This window comes from Drosophila rhopaloa, unplaced genomic scaffold, assembly GCF_018152115.1.
Source record: "Drosophila rhopaloa isolate 14029-0021.01 unplaced genomic scaffold, ASM1815211v1 contig_115, whole genome shotgun sequence".
Taxonomy (NCBI): Eukaryota; Metazoa; Arthropoda; class Insecta; order Diptera; family Drosophilidae; genus Drosophila; species Drosophila rhopaloa.
Window position 1 is genome coordinate 16,580,199 of NW_025334990.1, and position 20,127 is coordinate 16,600,325.

The 20,127-nt window shown below is 48.7% G+C and overlaps 7 protein-coding genes across 10 annotated transcripts; 5 read left to right on the plus strand and 2 right to left on the minus strand.

Moving 5' to 3' along the window:
- Positions 1–1,107: 1,107 nt before the first annotated feature.
- Positions 1,108–6,955, plus strand: LOC108041082 (rhythmically expressed gene 5 protein). The gene is made up of 3 exons (XM_017118867.1): positions 1,108–1,738; positions 5,731–5,920; positions 6,099–6,955. Exons 1-3 carry the CDS (start codon positions 1,625–1,627, stop codon positions 6,665–6,667), a joined length of 873 nt encoding a protein of 290 aa, XP_016974356.1. The 5' UTR covers positions 1,108–1,624; the 3' UTR covers positions 6,668–6,955.
- A 569-nt stretch (positions 6,956–7,524) lies between these two features.
- Positions 7,525–9,938, plus strand: LOC108041077 (NF-kappa-B essential modulator). Of its 4 annotated transcripts, none has more exons than XM_017118860.2 (7): positions 7,525–7,603; positions 7,835–8,318; positions 8,380–8,482; positions 8,540–8,847; positions 9,010–9,168; positions 9,232–9,606; positions 9,659–9,938. In XM_017118860.2, exons 2-7 carry the CDS (start codon positions 7,968–7,970, stop codon positions 9,785–9,787), a joined length of 1,425 nt encoding a protein of 474 aa, XP_016974349.1. In that variant the 5' UTR covers positions 7,525–7,603; positions 7,835–7,967; the 3' UTR covers positions 9,788–9,938. The 4 variants fall into 4 exon arrangements, with proteins under 4 accessions (XP_016974349.1, XP_016974348.1, XP_016974351.1 ...); XM_017118859.2 differs by having other exon boundaries at positions 7,589–7,672; XM_017118862.2 differs by having other exon boundaries at positions 7,589–7,672; positions 9,232–9,600.
- On the minus strand, positions 9,794–11,807 carry LOC108041076. The gene is made up of 5 exons (XM_017118858.1): positions 10,991–11,807; positions 10,772–10,935; positions 10,603–10,712; positions 10,089–10,548; positions 9,794–10,032 (listed from the first exon to the last, which is right to left on the minus strand). Exons 1-5 carry the CDS (start codon positions 11,701–11,703, stop codon positions 9,944–9,946), a joined length of 1,536 nt encoding a protein of 511 aa, XP_016974347.1. The 5' UTR covers positions 11,704–11,807; the 3' UTR covers positions 9,794–9,943.
- A 47-nt stretch (positions 11,808–11,854) lies between these two features.
- LOC108041078 (tyrosine--tRNA ligase, mitochondrial) lies at positions 11,855–13,660 on the plus strand. The gene is made up of 5 exons (XM_017118863.2): positions 11,855–12,085; positions 12,152–12,484; positions 12,544–13,118; positions 13,175–13,363; positions 13,425–13,660. The coding sequence occupies exons 1-5, from the start codon at positions 11,949–11,951 to the stop codon at positions 13,583–13,585; spliced, it is 1,395 nt and encodes a 464-aa protein (XP_016974352.1). The 5' UTR covers positions 11,855–11,948; the 3' UTR covers positions 13,586–13,660.
- LOC108041080 (uncharacterized RNA-binding protein C365.04c) lies at positions 13,601–14,496 on the minus strand. The gene has a single exon (XM_017118864.1). It carries the CDS (start codon positions 14,430–14,432, stop codon positions 13,674–13,676), a length of 759 nt encoding a protein of 252 aa, XP_016974353.1. The 5' UTR covers positions 14,433–14,496; the 3' UTR covers positions 13,601–13,673.
- Positions 14,497–15,038: 542 nt separating this feature from the next.
- LOC108041059 (larval cuticle protein 9) lies at positions 15,039–15,440 on the plus strand. Its single transcript, XM_017118830.1, has 2 exons — positions 15,039–15,083; positions 15,137–15,440. The coding sequence occupies exons 1-2, from the start codon at positions 15,072–15,074 to the stop codon at positions 15,401–15,403; spliced, it is 279 nt and encodes a 92-aa protein (XP_016974319.1). The 5' UTR covers positions 15,039–15,071; the 3' UTR covers positions 15,404–15,440.
- Positions 15,441–15,566: 126 nt separating this feature from the next.
- LOC108041081 (histone-lysine N-methyltransferase eggless) lies at positions 15,567–20,113 on the plus strand. Its single transcript, XM_017118865.2, has 8 exons — positions 15,567–16,768; positions 16,825–16,942; positions 16,996–17,285; positions 17,341–17,596; positions 17,656–18,161; positions 18,215–18,985; positions 19,047–19,748; positions 19,827–20,113. Exons 1-8 carry the CDS (start codon positions 15,653–15,655, stop codon positions 20,031–20,033), a joined length of 3,966 nt encoding a protein of 1,321 aa, XP_016974354.1. The 5' UTR covers positions 15,567–15,652; the 3' UTR covers positions 20,034–20,113.
- The last annotated feature ends 14 nt before the right edge of the window (positions 20,114–20,127 follow it).

A 20,127-nucleotide genomic window follows, 5' to 3' on the forward strand; every position in this document is an offset into this window, starting at 1 on the left:
TAATTGAATTAAGCGATCTCCCCGCGAATTGAATACACAAACAGGATCATGGCGCCGTCGGATTTTAGAATTTGATGTGTTTATTTTGTTTAATTAGCAGGCCGCTGTTAAATATGCGACATGCCGTTGTTGACCAGAATTCGCAACAATTTAGTAATCCCCGCGGCCAATAAACAATCATAAGTTACAAGCCTGGCTCAAAAGACTCCGCGCTCCAACAGACGCGATGACGACGCAAACTTGACTTTGAAATTTTTGCAATGCCCCGCCGATGATCGCCTCAGTGCTTATTGTTATTGTTTTTGGCCTTTTCGATTGTTTACGTCGTTTTTCAATTTCTATTTCCAGTGCAAGCGTAGAACAAGTTTGCTGCGAGGACACAGCGGCTTAGCCAAAAAATGTCGAGGGGGCTATCATTATAATAATTGATAATAATCTTCATATCACTCAGGAGGATTTTGTAAGCAATTCTATCAGTGGAATAACTCAAAATTTCCTTTTACTCACGATTCATTTTGTCCATCATATGTTCTGCTGCTATATGGTTTATTAACTAGAGATATGACCCTGCTTAAAATTCCAACAAAAATTAATCTTTTGCATGGTAAACATTTAAACTTATTTTATACGCTTTATATCAATTGTTGTTGATAAAGTTCAGAGTCTATTTCTCGGAAATAAAATGTTATTTTGATTCCAATATTTTGGGTTCAAAATTAAAACTTATTTAATTTAAAAGATGTTGTCCTTCACTCGATTATGTATGTATTTGTTAAATATATATAGAAGTTATATAAGTTAGTTTTTATGATGTGGAATCTTTAAAATGCATATACACTTTTCCTGATCAAAAATGTAAACCCATAATTTCAAAATCTTACCAAGCCATTCTTAGGGGTTCCCAATTTGATTCGATGACGTGCGATGTGCGCCCCTGCTCACTCTTGGGGGCTCCCGCTGCCGCTCTCCCTCTCGCTTTCGCTCCCTGGCGCTTTCGCTCCGCCGACCGCTGGCTCTCTCCGGCGCTCTCCCGCCCGCCAAAGCCGCGCTCCGCTCTGAGCTTAAATACCTGTGCCGCTCCAGCGGCGTCCGAAGACGACTCGCAGACTTCGCCGCGATCGGTTGTGTTGTTGATATATAAATTAGTTCGCTCTGTTTCCGATTCGCTTGGAATTCGCCGTTTTCGTGATCGAATAGTAGGCAGGCGCCTCCCCGGCCCCCAAAAACCGCTCCCCCGCTTTTGCCCAGAAACCGATGTGTTAAACAAGCTTTTGCGTTTCAAGCTGAGACGAAAACACACACACGTACACCCAAAAAAACTAATAAAACAAAAAAAACAGCGATAATACAAATTGGCCACGCTCGTTGTTTGGGTTAATTCAATTAAGTGCGTCGGACAGAAGAAAGTCCACTTGGCCAGACCAAGTGATAATCCATCAGGCGGTCACAAAAGCGCTTAAATTGGGCCCTAAAAAAAAAGAAAGTCGCCGCACAAAGGTTACACAACCAGAGCGTGCAATTGACCCACGGATCAGAGATCAAAAACCAGAGATCCCAGATCACAAAACATAAATCACGGATCACGTATCACGCATACCCCCTGAACTTTTTTTGTGGAGCAACTATGACGACTGCGGCGAAAGTAATCTTGGCCTGCTGCCTGCTGGGCGCCATCCACATGCAAATCGCCTCGTCATCGGCCATTCCCATTTGGGAGTTTTTGACCCGCAACGAGAAGGTAAGAGAAATTGCGCATACGCCGCGTGTGCCATCCGCAGGTTGCGCATACGCCTCGTTCACTCCACTTACATGCGCCAATTGTCCTTGGCATTGCGCATCTGTCGAGACTGTTGAATCTGTTGAATCTGTCGAATCTAGCGCACCGCTGAATACTTGATCAGCCGAGCATAATCGTTATTAATAACGATATTTGATATTGATATTGATATGGTGATGCTGTGATAACTTCAATGAGTTCGCATATTAACGGCGCTTTGCCCGCTTCTGTTTTTTTTCGCGTTTTCACTCTGTTTCACACTGCAGACCATCGAAAACAAAAGGAATGAATATGAAAATGAATATGAATGGTTGACAAGACGCGGTCCATTGTCAGTGAGCGGTATTCGCTGGCTTATTTGCATAACTGTACCGCATCGATTGGCATCGTAACCAACATAACACAATAAATACTCGAGCCAAAACCAAAAAAAAAACTGAAGAAGAACGGTCCTTGGCATAAATAGACGCCTGCGGAGTGCGATCTTGACATTGGGCGTTATCAGAGTCGAGTCTGGCGAGGATTATGGTGCCTAGGAATACCGGTCTATTTCGAGCGCATTCGAGACGAGTCGTCATAAGTGTTGCCAAAAAATCGACAATCTGGTTTCACAACCGATGAAGCGAAAAGGTTATGCTCGTGGGGGCTCAGATCTAGCAACGATTAGTCAGCCAATCCCCCAAAAATAACCGAATTCAGCCGAGCGCGAAGCAAACATTAATTTCCATTTATGAAAGAAAAACACAGTTTCAATTTACATTCGCAAGTGCTGTAAATTGCCAGGGAAAAACAAAAAAAAAAACTAAAAGCTTTTCACTTTTCTGCACAAATGTTTGTGCAACAAAGCGTGACAACGTTGTGGCAATTTTCTCCGCAGTTTTTGTTTATTTTGTGTTTTTTGGTTAATGAACTCCACCGCCGAAGTGGTTTTTGTTTCGCTTATTAATTAGCCGATGGACTTTAATTTATATATAGCAATTTGCCCGTCATTAGATCTTTTTGCCCGCTGCTTTTGCTGGCAGCGCATCAATCTGAGCCGCTTTTTTGACCGCTAAGCACGCGAACTGCGCCTTAAAATCCCGCAGATCGAGACAATAGAGCCCAGAATATAATGTAATCCGATCCACCCAGAACAGAACAGACTGAAAGCCACATCCGGCACCCCCACACGAGTCAGCTGAAATGAGAAAATAATTTCTAAAAAAGGCAATTAAGTGCCGAAAAATAGAAACGCAAATTGCGCAGCCGAGATATTGATGATGCTCGTGTGAAGTACGTTCCATCAATTTGCAATTAATGTAAATTTCAAACGATCACTTATTTATAGAAGATGCTTCAGCTTCCTGTTTTCAGGTGATTTTTTACCGCTTCCCCTAACTGATCGCAGCTATTTAAGCGCTTTCGTTTTTCGATTGCAAAAATAAACAACCGCTCAACGATTTTTTTGTTGCCCTTAATGTTTTTATGGGTGCAAACGCGTTTAGCCGGTTTGCGGTTCGAACTTCACTTCAATAAATAAATTATGTTCGCATTACTTTTTTTGTATTTTACGTAAAGTATGCTGGGATATGTCTGGTAATCGCAATGGAAACCCGCATCGGAACCCTTTTCCCAGACGATACAAAATCGAACCGGAGTCATTACGGCTTCGCTTTTTATTTTGTATGTTATGAAATGTTTCATTTTCGTGGCGAGTTTTTTGTTGATTTCTTTTGTTGGCAATTTGGATGTTTCATAATGTAACCTGCGCATATCAACAGGTTATTGAACTGCCGATCCGTTGTGGGGATGATGGTATATGGTGTGGTATAGGGCAGGGGATTGGACTGAAGTTACGCCCATGTTTGTGGTTCGGGAAGCGACCACACGAGACAGCTTAATGGCCCCATCTTTTGAGTCTCGCTTTTCGGGGGTTTCTCGCCTTGATTGAATATTTCCCGATTCAATAAGGAAGTCAAAGATGAGAAACTGTTTTGGGCCAAGATCAGTGTGTCTATAAGCCTCGCTAGACTTTCATTAAGTGCACTCGATGTCAGCTTAGTCACTTAGCTGGAAGGCTAATGAATTACAACCTGTCCCCGACGATCTCGAATCTACATATCTTTATAAATACGAGCTCATGTATATTATATAAGCGAATTAAGTACGTGACTTTGACAACTCCCACAAAGGCTTTTTTTTGGAATTTTCGCCCAGTAAGCCATAAATAATTTAGATATATATTTTTTTGTCAATTCTGGCTAATTATTTAATTGTGCCAGGGCCTGGACCATAAAATCTTGACAGAGTTATTCGAATCAGATAACGTGCTGCTGACGTAGCTTACATGTTTTTTCTGTTCATAAATACAGTGCGTTTCATAACTGAGTGTGTGGGGTTGGCTGGGGACAAAAGAATCGAAACAAGCGGACAAATTGGTTAAACAAATCGTTTGCAATACAAAATATTTAAATAAAAGCACACATACAAGAGGGTGGGGTGGGGGGTGGTGATAATATCAATTGCATTTTACAGTTTGCACACGTCTGTGGGTAACGGTAATTGGTAATGTGAGCCAACAACTCGCCAACTGGCCAACTTTGGCCCGATCCGATGCATTATGCAAACGGCGTAAAATTGTAAAACCCCCAAGTTGAGCCAATGCAAATGAAGCTCTTCGCTTTTCGAGTTGCTGAAGTTGATGGAAGCAGATCAAGGGTGTATATTTCTAGAAGGAGGCTACGGCTCAGACATCCGATCCTCCCCAACTTGCCCCAATTTCCTACATACTTTCTATGCCGTTTGCTCTTCCACTCTTCATTTGTTTGTTTGTCTGCCAATCAGGGGAGGTGCTAAAATCGTGAGAAGTGCCGGATTCGGAATTTCTGGGGAGTTTCGGCGATTGATTAGCACTTGACGTCACCGGCGACCAGAGAAATTCCACAGAGCTAGGCAGATGTGTCACCGCGTGGTAGAACATTCGGGGCTAATTAAAAGTCCATTCAACGCTCCGCTGGCCACGGAGAATAGACAATGAGCTGATGTTTTGGCCGCTGAACCGTAAACCCACCATAAACCGAACTGGGCCACATACCAGGCCATCAAACTCGCGCCCTGGGAGGCACTAGTTGCCCAACTCCCGGGCGGCGCTGTCGAAATGCATTTCGTTTGTGCAACGAAAGTGCAATCATCTTCCCCCTGACACACACGCACCTTGCGAAATCCTCCCACTAAGTAGTAGGTATGTGGTACCAGGTAGCTCCACCTCTGCCCTCTGCTCCTCCCATGGCCCATTATCTCCGCCGATCTCTCTTCGGCACACAGAGAAAAACTTTCTTTAGATCGCAATTTCAGTGATGATAATTAAAAGTCTCCTACCATTTCAACAGGGGCTAAAATATTATTAAAGTCCCCAAAAGGAATAATCCCATAATATATATAGTATATACTATATTATTCGTATATTCTGAATATAATTTCAGATTATTAATTGGTTTTTGAGAAGCCACTAAATCAAAACAAAATTTGATTACATGAATCTTACATTTTATACAAGGGGTCAATCACATCAAAAATTGTACAAATCTGAAAAACAGTTGTATAGTTATATTTAATTAATACTTAAATTCAAAATATAGTTATTTATAATAAAAAAAACTCTTAGCTTTAGCAGATTTTTGTTGGTGGGTTTTGATAATAATAAAATCTATAAGGTGATTGCCTAGTTTTTTCAATTATATATAACTAAATTCAAACTAATTCAGGTTGTTTCTAAGATGTTAAACATTCATGTTTTAGTATACCAATATATTTTAGAGTCACTTTTACCTAAATTTGTCGTTACTGTCGTTTAAGTTTAAGGGGCTTCTAGTTTTCTTTATTTGGAATTATGGACTTATCTCTGGCATTTAAAACAAGTGTTCCCAAAATGACATATATTCTAAAACCAACCATCGAATTTTGTTTCTGTGCAGATGTCCCACCTGTACTCGACGTTCGCCCAATTAGTTAGCGTGCACTGCAAGTCGACTGCCGCCGTTGGAGGACTGCCGGTGAACCAGTGCAAGCACAATCTGCTCACCTTCGGCTCCGCCAAGCTGCAGACGCTCTCCGACGCCCAGCTGGAGTCGCTCGACCCGTATCAGCGCGATGCCAACGAGCTGAGTAAGTGCCTCCATTCGCTAGTCGCTAGTTGCTAGTTGCTATCTGCGTGGGAGATCGATCGATTTCCGCGTCAGAACTTCCGCAAAGCGCAGCCGCGACGTGCTAGACGTGAGATCTCGATCTCGATTTCAATTTCGATTTTGATCTAACCACCCGTCTCTGCTCTTCTCTTCCGCAGTCTGGTCATCGATCATGCGGGACCATCCGAGTGGAGCCAGTTTGGTGACCACCAGGCAGCCCCTTCAGCAGCCACTGCCCACGCCGCCCGCCTCCTCGCTGATCATCCTGACCCGCCAGCAGCTGCCGCACGAGGCCTACCATCCCGTCCAGAGCGCCAGTCCCGGTGCCAACCCGATCTTCGAGAGCGGCGAGCAGAAGCACAAGTACGCCATGGACATGGACATGGCTTACGGCTACCCATCCGTGCAGCAGTCCAGCAGTGAGCTCCCGGTGGCCGCCGCCCTGACGAGTGAGCCGCCCAAGAGCTACCTCACCGGACCGCTGGTGATTCGCGTGCGGACCGATGGCTCGCCCGTGGAGGAGGACCGCCGGATGCCCCTGCCCCGCGACGAGGACCTGCCCTACTTCCGCCTCGGGCTGGCCGCCGCTCCGGCAGGTGCCAACAGGCACCGCAAGATCGCCACCATCAGTGCTTTGAAGCAGCAGCACTTCGCCTCCATTCTGCAGCGCGATCTGCAGCCACCGCACCAGGTGCAGCGGCGTCTGTTCCGCCAGCAGCAGGCGTAAGATCCTGGCCAGGGGATCCCTAGACCTAAGTCCGCGTGTGATTGGGCCCGAGTGAATGTGTTGGAGTGGCGGGTGAACTGCATCCTGCGCTTTGAGTGGACGAGTGAATGCTTTTAGTTGTAGCCGTTTGAGGAGTTTTCTTGAATGCACTTTTGAGCTTTAATGGAATTTCGTATCGTATTCGTTTAAGTTTTCTTTAATTTTATTTATTCGCGTGCATTAGCCGTAAGATCAAATAGAGATTCTTGAGTAATAAACCGCATGATGATTATCATTGTTACGAACTTATGTACATATGTGTATGTTAATTCTGAGATGTGGGGGGATCTCTGCACAAAAGCCAGCGAACCGGTTGGTTATGGTAATATCGAAAGTCGCATCTCCACCAGCCACCAGTTCCTTGTCGCGAGCTCCACTCACACCCATATTAAGCACGCGAAAGCCTTATTAACCCACATCCACCGCGTTAAGGCCGAACAATGGAAATACTGGACGAGGGGGGCACTGAATCCGGTTTGGCGGGTTCAGAACGCACTCTCGGGTCGCGATTAGCCCGGGCCATTAGAATTTGCGAGTTTTGGCAATTACAATTCGGTGTAATTTCGCTGGCAACTGGTTTATCCGGCCTTTTTTAAGTACGAGCCCCATCAATCTCGGCTCTGCAACAAAAGGCAGATTAATTGCAATGCACGTCACTGCATTTCAATGAATGATGCGGGGAATTTCCACCAGACACTTGCAATTCGTGCACCTTAATTAGCACGAGTTTTGGGCGTGAAAGTTGAAAAATTAGGAAGGGGCAGGTTTGAATTTTGATAGGCGAGCCCGCTAAAAATCGATAACGAAAACGATTATTTGGCTTATTTGCAAAGTCTTGCCCATCCACATCTGGTCACACTGGCATCAGCTGTTCAATAGCAACTAGAACAGTAAAAGGTAAATACGACGCAAAAATAACTGTTTCACGGACGATTGGAACTTTCCCGGAATTAGAAAACTGTTAAAGTAAAGACTGATAAGGAGGGTACAACTTTCCAGTTAAACGTATTGCATGAGTTTATCATGAAACACAGCTGGGTGAATCCCGAATTGCAAATGATTCATTGAATTATTGCTCATATACTATAATCCTTACACTCACATTTTTGTTTGTGTGTGTGTTTTCAGATATACACTCTCGATCCGAAAAGCATCTGTCGCTTTTTATTTTGGCACTGCGGAATTTATCGATTTGTCGGGCCGCATTAGGGTTTTAGAAAAAGGGGATTCCCAGGTAAAATCTGACCGCTGACCGTCGACGATGATTAAAGCAACTCAGTGCTACCGCGACAACGAGGCCGCTATGTCCGAAGAAGAGTCTTTCGTCATTCTGGGCAGCTCGCCGTACTCTTCGCTCCTACCGGATGGTGGTTCCTTGGCCTTCGACGGATTGGACGACGCAATGGAGTCGAAGGAACCGATTGCCACGACCAGCACTCAGCAGAACCCGGTTGCCTCGACTAGCACTCAGCAGCCACCAGTGGAAAGTGCTCCCAACAGCATGACTTCCTCGCAGCAGCAGCAGCCCAAATCGCTGGATTCAGGATCATCTCAGCACCAGTCCCTGGCGGCCAGCTTCATAATGGGCGAAGTGCAATCCGATGTGTTGAAGGTGGGAGTCTGCTTACTCCCTGCTAGCCTCTAACCCCAAACCTTGAATTCCACCCCTACAGAACAGTGTTTACTCGCAATTTCCAAGCCTCTGCTCGCTGCAGGCTTCCGCGGAGGATGTGGTCAAGCTGCAGAACATGATGACCGAATATGTTAACCTGAAGAGTGAGTAAAAATAATTTGAACTAAAAATAACCTGAGCTAATCCACCATAACCCGCAGACACACTTGACAAGGTGAACCACACCATGCTAAATTACCACAAGTTGACGCAGCAGTGGCGCCAGGAAAGCGCCGACAGGGAGCAGGAGCACAAGAAGCTGCTCCAGGAGTGCCAAGAGCAGGTCGAGAAACTGCGCGAGGAGAACCAGAAGCTAAAGGAGGATCTGGAGACCAAGATCGTGCAGATTGAGATGGTGCAGGACTTCAGCCAGAAGGAGCAAAGCGAACTACGGATGGGCATTTCCGAAAAAACGTCACTGATTGACAACATGCGGGTAGAAATCGACAAGTTGCAGCAGCTCAAGATGGTACGTTAGTCGCCGGGTTGCCCCTTGTCCCAAGCGATAGTGCAGAGCCCCGGATACAGGCTTGCATGTACAATTTACTATCTACACTTTGAACTGCGCAGTATCTTGTTTCGAATGAATGAAATAACCGCCGACGGGGCCTTCCTCTTTTTGATATTACAGCACTCATTCGAGTTCGTACCTGAAGACGGTGGCAAAACCGAACCGGATCCGGACAAGGCTTTGCACTATGTGCAGCGGGACGAACACGATCGCCAAGTGCGGGACTTGCAGCGTCAGCTTTCTAAGCTGGTGGCGGAAAATCTGCAGATCACCGACATGGTTTGTACTTTTGTCCGCCCTCGCTTTGAGTCTCCTATACTGTAACTATTGTTTGACTTGCAGGAAAAGACCTATCTCGAGGAGATTGACTGCCTGAAGGTGAATCTGACTAGCGCCCAAGAGCTGATGGGAAAAATGCAGCGGGACATTGACGACCTAAAGGCCAGGGACATCCAGAAACAGGAAGAGATCGAACACTTGCAGACCCAGAATGACATATATCGCAGGGACTTTGAAATGGAGCGGGCAGATCGCGAAAAGAATGCCGGCGAGAAGGAACAGTATCTAATGGATTTGAAGGCGCTGCAGAGGAGAAACCAGGAGCTAATCGAAGCTTTATCCGAGTCCCACAAGGCCAGCAAGTCGGCCTCTTCCTCGCCATCTACTTCATTGAGTTCGAGCCGAAGCAGTCTGCGCGAGGAGCAACGACCAGTAAGAGTATGTTGCTTCTGCAATCCTCAAATTCAAATACTTATATCGTTCTCAATAGGTTCTCGATCCAACTGGAGCCGCCTCCAGGACTTCGGACCCCGTTCTGCGCTGTCCCATCTGCTCAAAGTCCTTCAACGCGATCAGCGTGCTTCAGAGCCACGTCAACGATTGTTTGGACAAGAACTAAACACGATTACTAATTACAATATTAATCTATTTTTGTAGAATACATTTTATTATTTAAGCTAAAAAAGAGGCCACCCGGCCAATTTATTGCACATTATATGAAAAAAAAATCATTAAATTAAAGTTACGTTAACAGTGCAAAGTTTCGCCAATCCCCTCAGAGTTTGCTTCGAATGGGCGGCATTTCCAGCGACCAGACGCGGCGTACGTCTTGGCTGGCCACTAGATTACTGAGCACCGCTACATCTGCAATGAATAGAGATAAGCTAAAGTACCTTGTTATTGTATTACCCATTGCTTACCGTTGGTGCGGGCAAACTGTTGCAACGTGTTGCGTATATCACAAATTGGAATGGCTGTGTTGATGTTTGGGTACACAATGTCGTCCAACTTAATGTTGGAAACACACACGCCCAGGATGCAGCCGTTCTGATCGAACATGGGCCCTCCACTTTGACCCGCCTGCACGCTGCCATCCGACATGATGGCTCCAGTGTCGCATTTGATGATCCTCCCTTGGAAAATCGACGGGTTGAAGTCGTGCTTGTAGCTGAAGTTCACGTAGTAGGGAAACCCGGCGTTGAAAACCATCTGGCCAAGAGTGGCCGGACTCCTGGCCAGGCGCACGCAGCAGCGCTCCGGAACATCCTGAGGAGCTGTAAGCAGCGCCAAGTCGAAGGGTCGATCGCTGTCCGGATTGCACCATATCACCTCCGACTGGAACTCGCGATCGGCAGCGCGGCAATTGACCTTCTCGTTACTCTATTTGAAAGTCAGCAATAAGATTGGCTTAGATGGATGGAACCCCATATTTACCTGCCCCACCACATGCGCACAGGTGAGTATGAAGTGCTTGTTGTGGACCCTTATAAAAGTGCCAGTGCCTTGTTGACCCGCTGACTCAATAACCACTATGGTGCGCTCCCCTGGGTGGTAAATATGTAATTATCATTAAGGTTATCAAATGTGATTAGTGTAATCTTACAAGCAAAGTTCGAGGGCTCCCGGGTGAGCTGGAATGTGGATGTTGACATGCCCAGTTGCTCCATGAAATTCCGCAACAGGTAGCCAAAGTTCGCGGCCAGGGTGAGGTTGACGTTTTCTTGCTGCCGTTGGAACGAGGTACATATCACAATGCCAATGAGGCGACTGAAAGAACAGATATTTGGAGAATCTATTTCGTTGTTATATAACTGCCACCTACAGTTTGTTGTTGAACACGGCGGAACCCTCACAGCCCAGTGGCAAAGCGTTGGATATGGCGAACAGGCAGCCACTGCGTCCCATTACGTTGGACACCTTGCCGATGCTGATGGTCTTGTAAAAGTTCTCCAGGCCGAAGGGCGAGCACATGACCAGCACGTCGTCCAGCGTCTGCATGGGCTGCAGGTGGCGCAAGTAATTCCCAATGTGCGCCAGGAAGCGCTTGAAGGACTCCTCCTTATCAGGCGTTCGCAGACCCAGCACCACGAAGCTGGACCGAAGCACCTCTCCATCATCCTCAGAGTCCGCGGTCAGCAGGATGTGGTGTAGGTTCCGAGACACCTCGGCGGCACAGAACACGTACAGCGGATGGGCCGTGAAGCGGGAGAGGATGTGGGGCTGCCTCGAACCGGAAGCAGCGTTTTGGTTCTGCCTGGGTCGCCTTTGCTGCGGATCAAAGGTGACCAGGAAGTTGAGCAACCGAATACGCTGCGCCTCCTCGTCCTCTTCATTCTGGACATTCAGCAGCTGTCCCCGCTGCAGCCTGGCAATGATTTCTTTGTTCTCCGAGCCTTTGTCCCCATCGAAAACCAAGTGCGGTTGCAGAATGCTCCCTGAACTGATGATCACTTCGTTGTTTATAATGATCGCCGACTGTTTCGTGGCCGGCGGACTGGTGACTTCCAGCAGGGCGTGGCGTATCTTCAGCAGCATTATCTCCGGATTTGATTAGGATTGGGCCGTCGTCATGCTAAATTAAGTTGTAGATTATTGGTTCCAAAGAGTACCCTTTGTTTATGCTTCGGATTTGCCATTCACAGTGATAATCTAATGATCAGCTGAGTGCAGTCCCAAACAATCTAGATTTCCCATTCGCAACGACACGCGTTTAACAGCTGATAGCTCCAACCTCAAAAAGTTTTGCTGGGACTATTTGAATTTTTGTGGAGCTTTGCATAATGTTGCCGCTGCGCTGGAGTTTGCTGAAGCCGCTCCAGGATGGATACCGGCAAGGCCGTCGTTACCTGGCGCAGAAGAACCTCCTGGAGCTCACGGATCGGGGCTTCTTTCAAGGCATTTTCCCGGACACAGCGGCGTAAGTTGGGTCACATCCAATTCCAAAATAATCCCATTTTATCTATTAAAACCGTTCCACCCGCAGTCCCAAGATAAAACAGCTCTTCATCACTGGTCAGCAGAGCATCTATGCAGGATTCGATCCCACCGCCGACAGCCTGCATGTGGGTAATCTCCTCGTGATTATGGGCCTGATTCACTGCCAAAGAGCCGGGCACAGGCCAATTGCCTTGGTTGGAGGCGCAACTGGTCTCATCGGGGATCCCAGTGGGCGCCGGACGGAGCGCAATCAACTGGGTGAGTCGGTGATCGAGACCAATTTGAGGGCCATCGAGCAGCAGCTGAGACAGGTGTTCGAAAACCATGAGAAGTGCCTGTGGGACACGAATAAACACAAATCACCTCTGGCTCCACTAACGTGAGTTTTTAGCTTATCACAGGCTGTAAAAATCCAATAATAATCCTCCTCCTCCACAGAATCGTCAACAATGCCGACTGGTACGCCGACCTACAGCTCATTGACTTTGTGGCCAACATGGGTCGCCACTTTCGCATGGGATCCATGCTCTCCAGATCTTCGGTGCAGTCGCGCCTGGAATCGGAGGACGGCATGAGCTTCACCGAGTTCACCTACCAGATCTTCCAGGCCTACGACTGGCTGCACCTGCTTCGGCGTCACAACTGCTGCTTCCAGATGGGAGGCTCCGATCAGACGGGCAACCTGATGACGGGTCACGAACTCATCAGTCGCGTAGAGCGGAAGCGGGAAGTCTTCGGACTCACCCTTCCGCTAGTGACCACGGAGGAAGGTGACAAGTTCGGCAAATCCGCGGGCAATGCAGTCTGGCTGGATGGAAACAAGACCTCGCCCTTCGCCCTCTACCAGTTCTTCCTGCGCATGCCAGACTCCGAGGTGGAGAAGCTCCTGAAGCTGTTCACCTTCATACCGCTGCCGCAGGTGGAACAGTTAATGAAGGAGCACGCGAGGGAGCCGGAGAAGCGTAAGGCGCAGACACTACTGGCCGAGGACGTGACGCTGTTGGTCCATGGAGGTATTACCCGAACCCTGATTCCTTGTGTTTGTATTTTATCCACTTTATTATTGCAGAAAATGGACTTAAGCAGGCTGAGCGGGTCACCAATGCTTTGTACAAGGGCAATGTGGAAGGATTGGCGGAGCTGAACCTCGCTGAGATCCAGCAGACCTTCCAGGGAGCCACTATGGTGGACATGTTGACCGAGCCGGGCATGTCAATCCTGCAGTTGGCGATGAAGGCCAAGTGCTTTCCCACCGAGAGTGAGTAACCTTAACATCTTAACCGTGACTAAGTATTAACTAAATTGTATATGCCTCTCAGCCGATGCCGTACGCATTATAAACGCAGGTGGGTTTTACGTGAATCAGAAACGAGTGCAGAACATCGCCGAGGTGCTCACCACGGGAATCCACATCCTGCGGAACGGAGTATCTCTGCTGCGCGTGGGCAAACGCAACTTCTACATCGTACGCTGGCAGTAGCCGAAAAAAACCTTGTTATCCAGTAATTGTACTTTTAATTTGTGTTAAATAATCATAGGTTGGCTTACACTGTAAGATCTTAAACTATTTATGTGGGCCTGGGCGCGGGCTTCTTACGCCACCTCTTTCGCGCGAGCATCTCCTTGGCTTTCTCCTTTTTTAAGTCCTTGTCGTAGAACTTACCGCTCTTAGTGAAGGTCTTATGCTCGTTTCGCATCTCGGCGAGCTTCCTGTTTTTCTGCTTGATAATGTTCTTCTTGTTGGCCGACTTCTTCTTGCCCGCCTCCGATATTTGCACCTTAATGTGGCGACCCTGCAGCTCCGTGTTGTGCAGCTGGAAGGCCTTCTGGAAACTTTGCAGGTCGGTCATCTCTACGAAGGCGAAGCCGCCGCGCCTCTTCTTGGGGATGCGGATGGACTTTACTGTGCCCGCTGCGGAGAAGTGCAGCTCCAGGTCGTCTTTTGTGGTCTCGAAGTTCAGGTTCGTCACATACACAACGTGTCTGTTAGTCTTAGAAGCTCCGCGCAGCAGGGAACTCAACTGGTTACTGGTTATTTCGCCATTTTCAGCCACTTCCTCGTCCTCCTCCTCGGATCCGGAGGCACCACTTCCTTCCCCGGGAGCCTCTCCATCTGACCGAGCTTCGTTCTCGCTGTTGCTGTCCTCCGGGTCACTGGGATTCCTGCCGTCCTCCTTGTCCACGTACGTGCCCTCGAAGATCTCCTTCCGTTTCTGGTCGTCGAAGTTGCCCAGCAGGTCGGCGCTGTCGTCATTCACAGTCCGTCGCACCCGCTTGGGATTGATAAAGGACTCAACCTCATAGTCGCTGCCAGAATCGCTGGCCATTTTCCGATTTCTGGGACTAATCCTTGGGAAGATTCTTGAATTACACCAGCACGTGTGATTTCCCTGCGAATGGCAAACAGTGCTAAAAAGCAGAAAGAAGCCAAAGTTTGAGATCATTTCCAGCACTGTTCAACTGCCCGCCCTGAAATTCAAATTCCAGGGTCATCCTGATGATCATGCAATATTTTCGGTGCTTGGCCAAAACCGGTTGCATCTGCGGGAGCCAAAGCGGACAGATAGTGGAGTTATCTCAAAATTATGCTAATACGGCGATAACAACGAATAAATAGCAATTAATTTGCGTTATGCGGCGCTTATCAGGCTAAACTTGATCGTGCACCGCTGACAATTGATGAACGGCCGGCCAAACGGGAATATTCCGCACAGATTACGATAGATAAGTCCAACGAATATGATACTCCGAGTGGGGGGATAATTAATGCCTGCAGAATGACTGCATCAATGTCTTTTGTTTAATTAAGATAAACGTCCGCTTGGAGCCAGTTATGAAGGAAATTTATACGATTGGTCATTCCGGCCGGTAAAATGTCAAGAGAGAGCTATAAAAGCGCAGTATTTGTCTGTTGTTAGTCAGATTTGTTTTGCAATCTATCAGCACACACATCCTTTTAACCAAACATGAAGTTCGTGGTAGGTAGTGGTATCAAAATAAATGAGAACATATTTTAGCTGATCTTCTTTAGATTGTTCTCGCTTGCCTTTTGGCCGTGGCTTTTGCCAACGAGGAGGCTGATGTCCTAAAGAGCGACTCGGAGGTGAACGTGCTGGACTTCAACTACAACTACGAGCTCTCCAACCACATTCGCGCTGTCCAGTCTGGAGCTCTGAAGGAGCACGACAACTGGGTGGTTTCCGGCGAGTACGAGTACGTGGCCCCCAACGGCAAGACCGTCAAGGTTGTGTACACCGCTGACGAAACCGGCTACCACCCAAAGGTCGTCGAGGCCTAATCTATTAGCCGATTCCCTTAGCCCGAAATAAAATTGATATTCATTGCAGCAACGTATTTTTTGAGTTTCCGTTATTTCTGGGGGACTACTTGCTTCTCTGTGAATAGCCACTCTCCTTCTTTTTGCCGCAAGCGAATTCTAGTGTTGTAAAATTATTCGCAAATTGTATACAATACCAAACAATTGCATTTTCACTTGGCTTAATTTATTTAAATTCATGTTTAATTAACTAATTAATGGTTTGAAAACATGGCCACGGAATCGCTAGCCATGGACTGTGCCGAAAGCACTGAAACCCCAGTGGAGGAGGCCCAGGAAACACCTGCGGAGGTGGAAAAGGAAGCCGGGTCGCCGGCGGTCACGGAAAAAAATATTGTATGTTCGACTGTTCCGGAGGAAAAGGAAGAAAAAACAGACGAGGATGTGGAGATGCAGGACCTGACTCTCGAAGATCCAGCTCCCAGTTGCGCCGTGAAGGCAACCGATGAATCCAGTGAAGAGACCGAAGAGGAGACTAAAGTAGCGGAGAAGCAGCACAAGGATGAGGGCAAAAAAGCGGAGGAGGAGCTTAAGATTGATGGCAAGGAGAGTATCGATATTTCCAGTAGCCCAGTGCCCGAAGCAGGTCCAGAAGGTGCAGATGAAGCCGCGGATAAGCCTCCATTAGAGGTGGATTCGGACAGCAGTGTGGAGCTCATCGAAAGTCCTGGTCCTGTAAAGTCCCCCTCCTCCTACGACACGACGGAGGAACAGGCAAAGTCAGATAATGTTGATGGGAATGTGGAAGGGGAGTCGAAGGAGGCAGAGGAACTGGCAGACAGCAGCATCGAACTCATCAGCAGTCCGACCTCTGAAAGCTCTCCCGAAAAAGATGTGGAAATCAAGGAGAAGGAAGAACAGAAGAAGCAAAGCGTTCATAAGGATCAGCAGGAACCAGATGAGCATAAAGAGGAAACAGAGCCACCAGTCATGGATGTAGAGCAGGAGGAACCGTTAAAACCTACGATAGATAAGCCCGTAGAAATTGTTAGTGAGGATAAGCCTAAAGAGCCTGCAGAACAAAGCAGTAATCCCATGGAAACCGAACCACAACCCAGTGCAGAGAAAAAGGATAACGTGCTAGAGGTGGAGCTAGAGCAGGGCACTACTCCAAATGAAGCAGAAGATGAGAAGCTAGGAGAACTTCCTTCGGATGGAGATATCTTCTACGGCAAGGACTGCATCAACTGCAACTGCAAACGGCTTCACAAGCAGTACGTGCTGACCACCCTGGCCACATTGAACTTCTACAAGGTGGCCCGAAAGACGTCCAAGCAGCAGTTTATCTGCATGGGATGCCACGACACCGCCATGGATTTGTATGAGGTTAAGTTTTTCCCTGATCTCTGATGAACGCATAATTAAGAACTCTTGCTTTTTAGGATTATGCCGGACATCTTGTAGCAAAGCAGCCGCTACTGCTGAAGGATTTCCACCAGGACCACGCAGACTTTGTGGCTCTGGACAGCAGCGATGAGGATGAGGAGGAGAAACCGCCAGGTGAGGCTGCCAAAATAATATTTCCATAATTCACTTAAATGTATTGCCCACAGAACACTCAGACTTTACAAAAGACCAGCTGCAACTGATTGAAGACGAGCTCGAAGATGCCATCAAGAGTGTGCTGAATAGAGTGGAGTTTAAGAACCAGCTCTCCTGGTCAAAGACTATCCTGCAGGCCAAGGCGGAACGCTTAGAGCGCCAGTTTGCCCTGGCAGATGCTGAATTCGAAAAGGTTCAGAGCACTGCGGACAAGATGCACTGCGCCCTGTACAATTCCTGTCCGGTGGTGCACAAACATCTGCCCGCCCTGGAAATCGAAGCCAGCGTTAGTGACTATGTGGTGAGTCAACGGAGGTTACAGTCTTATCCTGTTTTAATAACACTATTTAATGCAGCAACATGTCCCGCCTGCTGGCGAAATTGTGCGACCACCAATCCAATTGGGCGAGACCTATTACGCAGTGAAGAACAAGGCCATCGCCAGCTGGGTGTCCATCAAAGTGATCGAGTTCACCGAGAGCACCGCCATCAACGGCAACACAATGAAGAGCTTCAAGATTAGGTACCTCAACGTGCCCTATCAGATGATCAAGACGGTGACGGCCAAGCACATTGCCTACTTTGAGCCTCCGTCAGTGCGCCTGACAATTGGTTAGTGACCATATCACTTGGAATATCCTTCTAGCAGCTAAAAACACTATATACTACAGGCACTCGCGTTATCGCTTACTTCGACGGAACCACCTTGTCGCGGGGCAAGGAGAAGGGCGTGGTGCAGAGCGCCTTCTATCCGGGCATCATCGCTGAGCCACTGAAGCAGGCCAACCGCTACCGGTACCTGATATTCTACGACGATGGCTATACACAATACGTGCCGCATCGGGATGTCCGCCTCGTTTGCCAGGCCTCCGAGAAAGTCTGGGAGGACGTGCACGCCGGATCGCGCGACTTTATTCAGAAGTACGTGGAGAAGTACTCTGTGGATCGGCCCATGGTGCAGTGCACCCGCGGACAGAGCATGAACACCGAGTCGAACGGCACCTGGCTGTTCGCCCGCGTCATCGACATCGACTGCAGTTTGGTGCTGATGCAGTTTGAAGGGGACAAAAACCACACGGAGTGGATCTACAGGGGTTCCCTGCGCCTGGGTCCGGTCTTCAAGGAGACCCAGAACACCATGAACAGTGCCAGTGCGCAGCAGATGCGTGTCCCGAGGGTGAGTATTGTATCCTCGAGGTTTACCTTCTATAATATAATGCATCTTTCCAGCGCACGGAGCCCTTCATCCGCTACACCAAGGAGATGGAGTCCAGCAGCCAGGTCAACCAGCAGATGCGGGCCATCGCCCGAAAGAGCAGCTCCTCCGGGCAGAATGTGGCATCGGCAGCACCCGCATCCTCGCCAGCTACCGCTTCCGGCGGTCGAGGCAATGCCGGAAGCGCCAGCACCAGCGCCAGTAACAACGCTAGTGCCGTGCGCCACCTCAACAACTCCACTATCTACGTGGACGACGAGAACAGGCCGAAGGGCCACGTGGTTTACTTCACGGCCAAGCGGAACCTGCCACCCAAGATGTACAAGAGCCATGAGTGCAATCCCAACTGCCTGTTCAAGATAGTGCACCGGCTGGACAGCTACAGTCCGCTGGCCAAGCCATTGCTGTCCGGCTGGGAGCGACTTATAATGCGCCAGAAGACCAAGAAGTGCGTGGTGTACAAAGGACCCTGTGGCAGGAGCTTGAGGAACCTGGCCGAAGTTCACATCTATCTGCGTGCAACCGAGAACGTGCTGAACGTGGATAACTTTGACTTTACGCCGGATCTGAAATGTCTGGCTGAGTACTCCATCGACCCCTCGATCGTGAAGGATACGGATATATCCAAGGGGCAGGAGAAGATGGCCATTCCGCTAGTTAACTACTACGACAACACACTACCGCCGCCATGCACCTACGCCAAGCAGCGCATTCCCACCGAGGGGGTTCATCTGAATCTGGACGACGAGTTTCTCGTGTGCTGCGATTGCGAGGATGACTGCTCGGTGAGATCGAAATTGTTTCTGGCCCTAGTTTCTATTACAATATTTCCTTTTTCCCATTCAGGACAAGTCCAAATGCGCCTGCTGGCAACTCACCGTGGCGGGTGTAAGGTACTGCAATCCTAAGAAGCCCATCGAGGAGATCGGCTACCAGTACAAGCGGCTCCACGAACACGTGCCCACCGGCATCTACGAGTGCAACTCGCGCTGCAAGTGTCGCAAGAACTGCCTCAACCGGGTGGTTCAGTTCTCGCTGGAGATGAAGCTGCAGGTGTTCAAGACCTCGAATCGGGGATGGGGCCTGCGCTGCGTGAACGACATCCCCAAGGGCGCCTTCATCTGCATCTACGCCGGCCACCTGCTCACAGAGACGATGGCCAACGAAGGCGGACAGGACGCGGGCGATGAGTACTTCGCGGATTTGGACTACATTGAGGTGGCCGAGCAGCTGAAGGAGGGCTACGAGTCCGAGGTGGACCACTCGGAGCCGGATCCGGAGGAGGACAATGGGGGACCCGATGCCGAAGACGACGACGACTTCCGGCCGAACTACCACTACCAGCGGAAGAGCAAGCGCACCTCCAGGAGCAACTCCACCCAAAGCAGCGAGCTGGACTCACAGGAGCGGGTGGTGATCAACTTCAACCCAAACGCGGATCTGGATGAGACGGTGCGCGAGAACTCGGTGCGGCGGCTTTTCGGCAAGGATGAGGCGCCCTACATCATGGATGCCAAGACCACGGGCAACCTAGGACGCTACTTCAACGTGAGTTGTGTTTTGGTGGCGGTTTCCCTAATGATTGCTTTGATTTAACTACCTGTTGATGCTCTCCCTCCACTGCAGCACTCGTGCAACCCCAATCTGTTCGTGCAGAACGTTTTCGTGGACACCCACGACCTGCGGTTCCCTTGGGTGGCCTTCTTCTCCGCCTCGCACATCCGCTCCGGCACCGAGTTGACCTGGAACTACAACTACGAGGTGGGCGTGGTGCCCGGCAAGGTGCTGTACTGCCAGTGCGGCGCCCCCAACTGTCGCATCCGCTTGCTCTAAGTCTAGTTTTATGATTATGCTCGGAGTGAAATTCCTCTACCTTATTAAAAAACCATTCGAATTGGAAGTTTCAATTTTTATCCCTATTGACTGT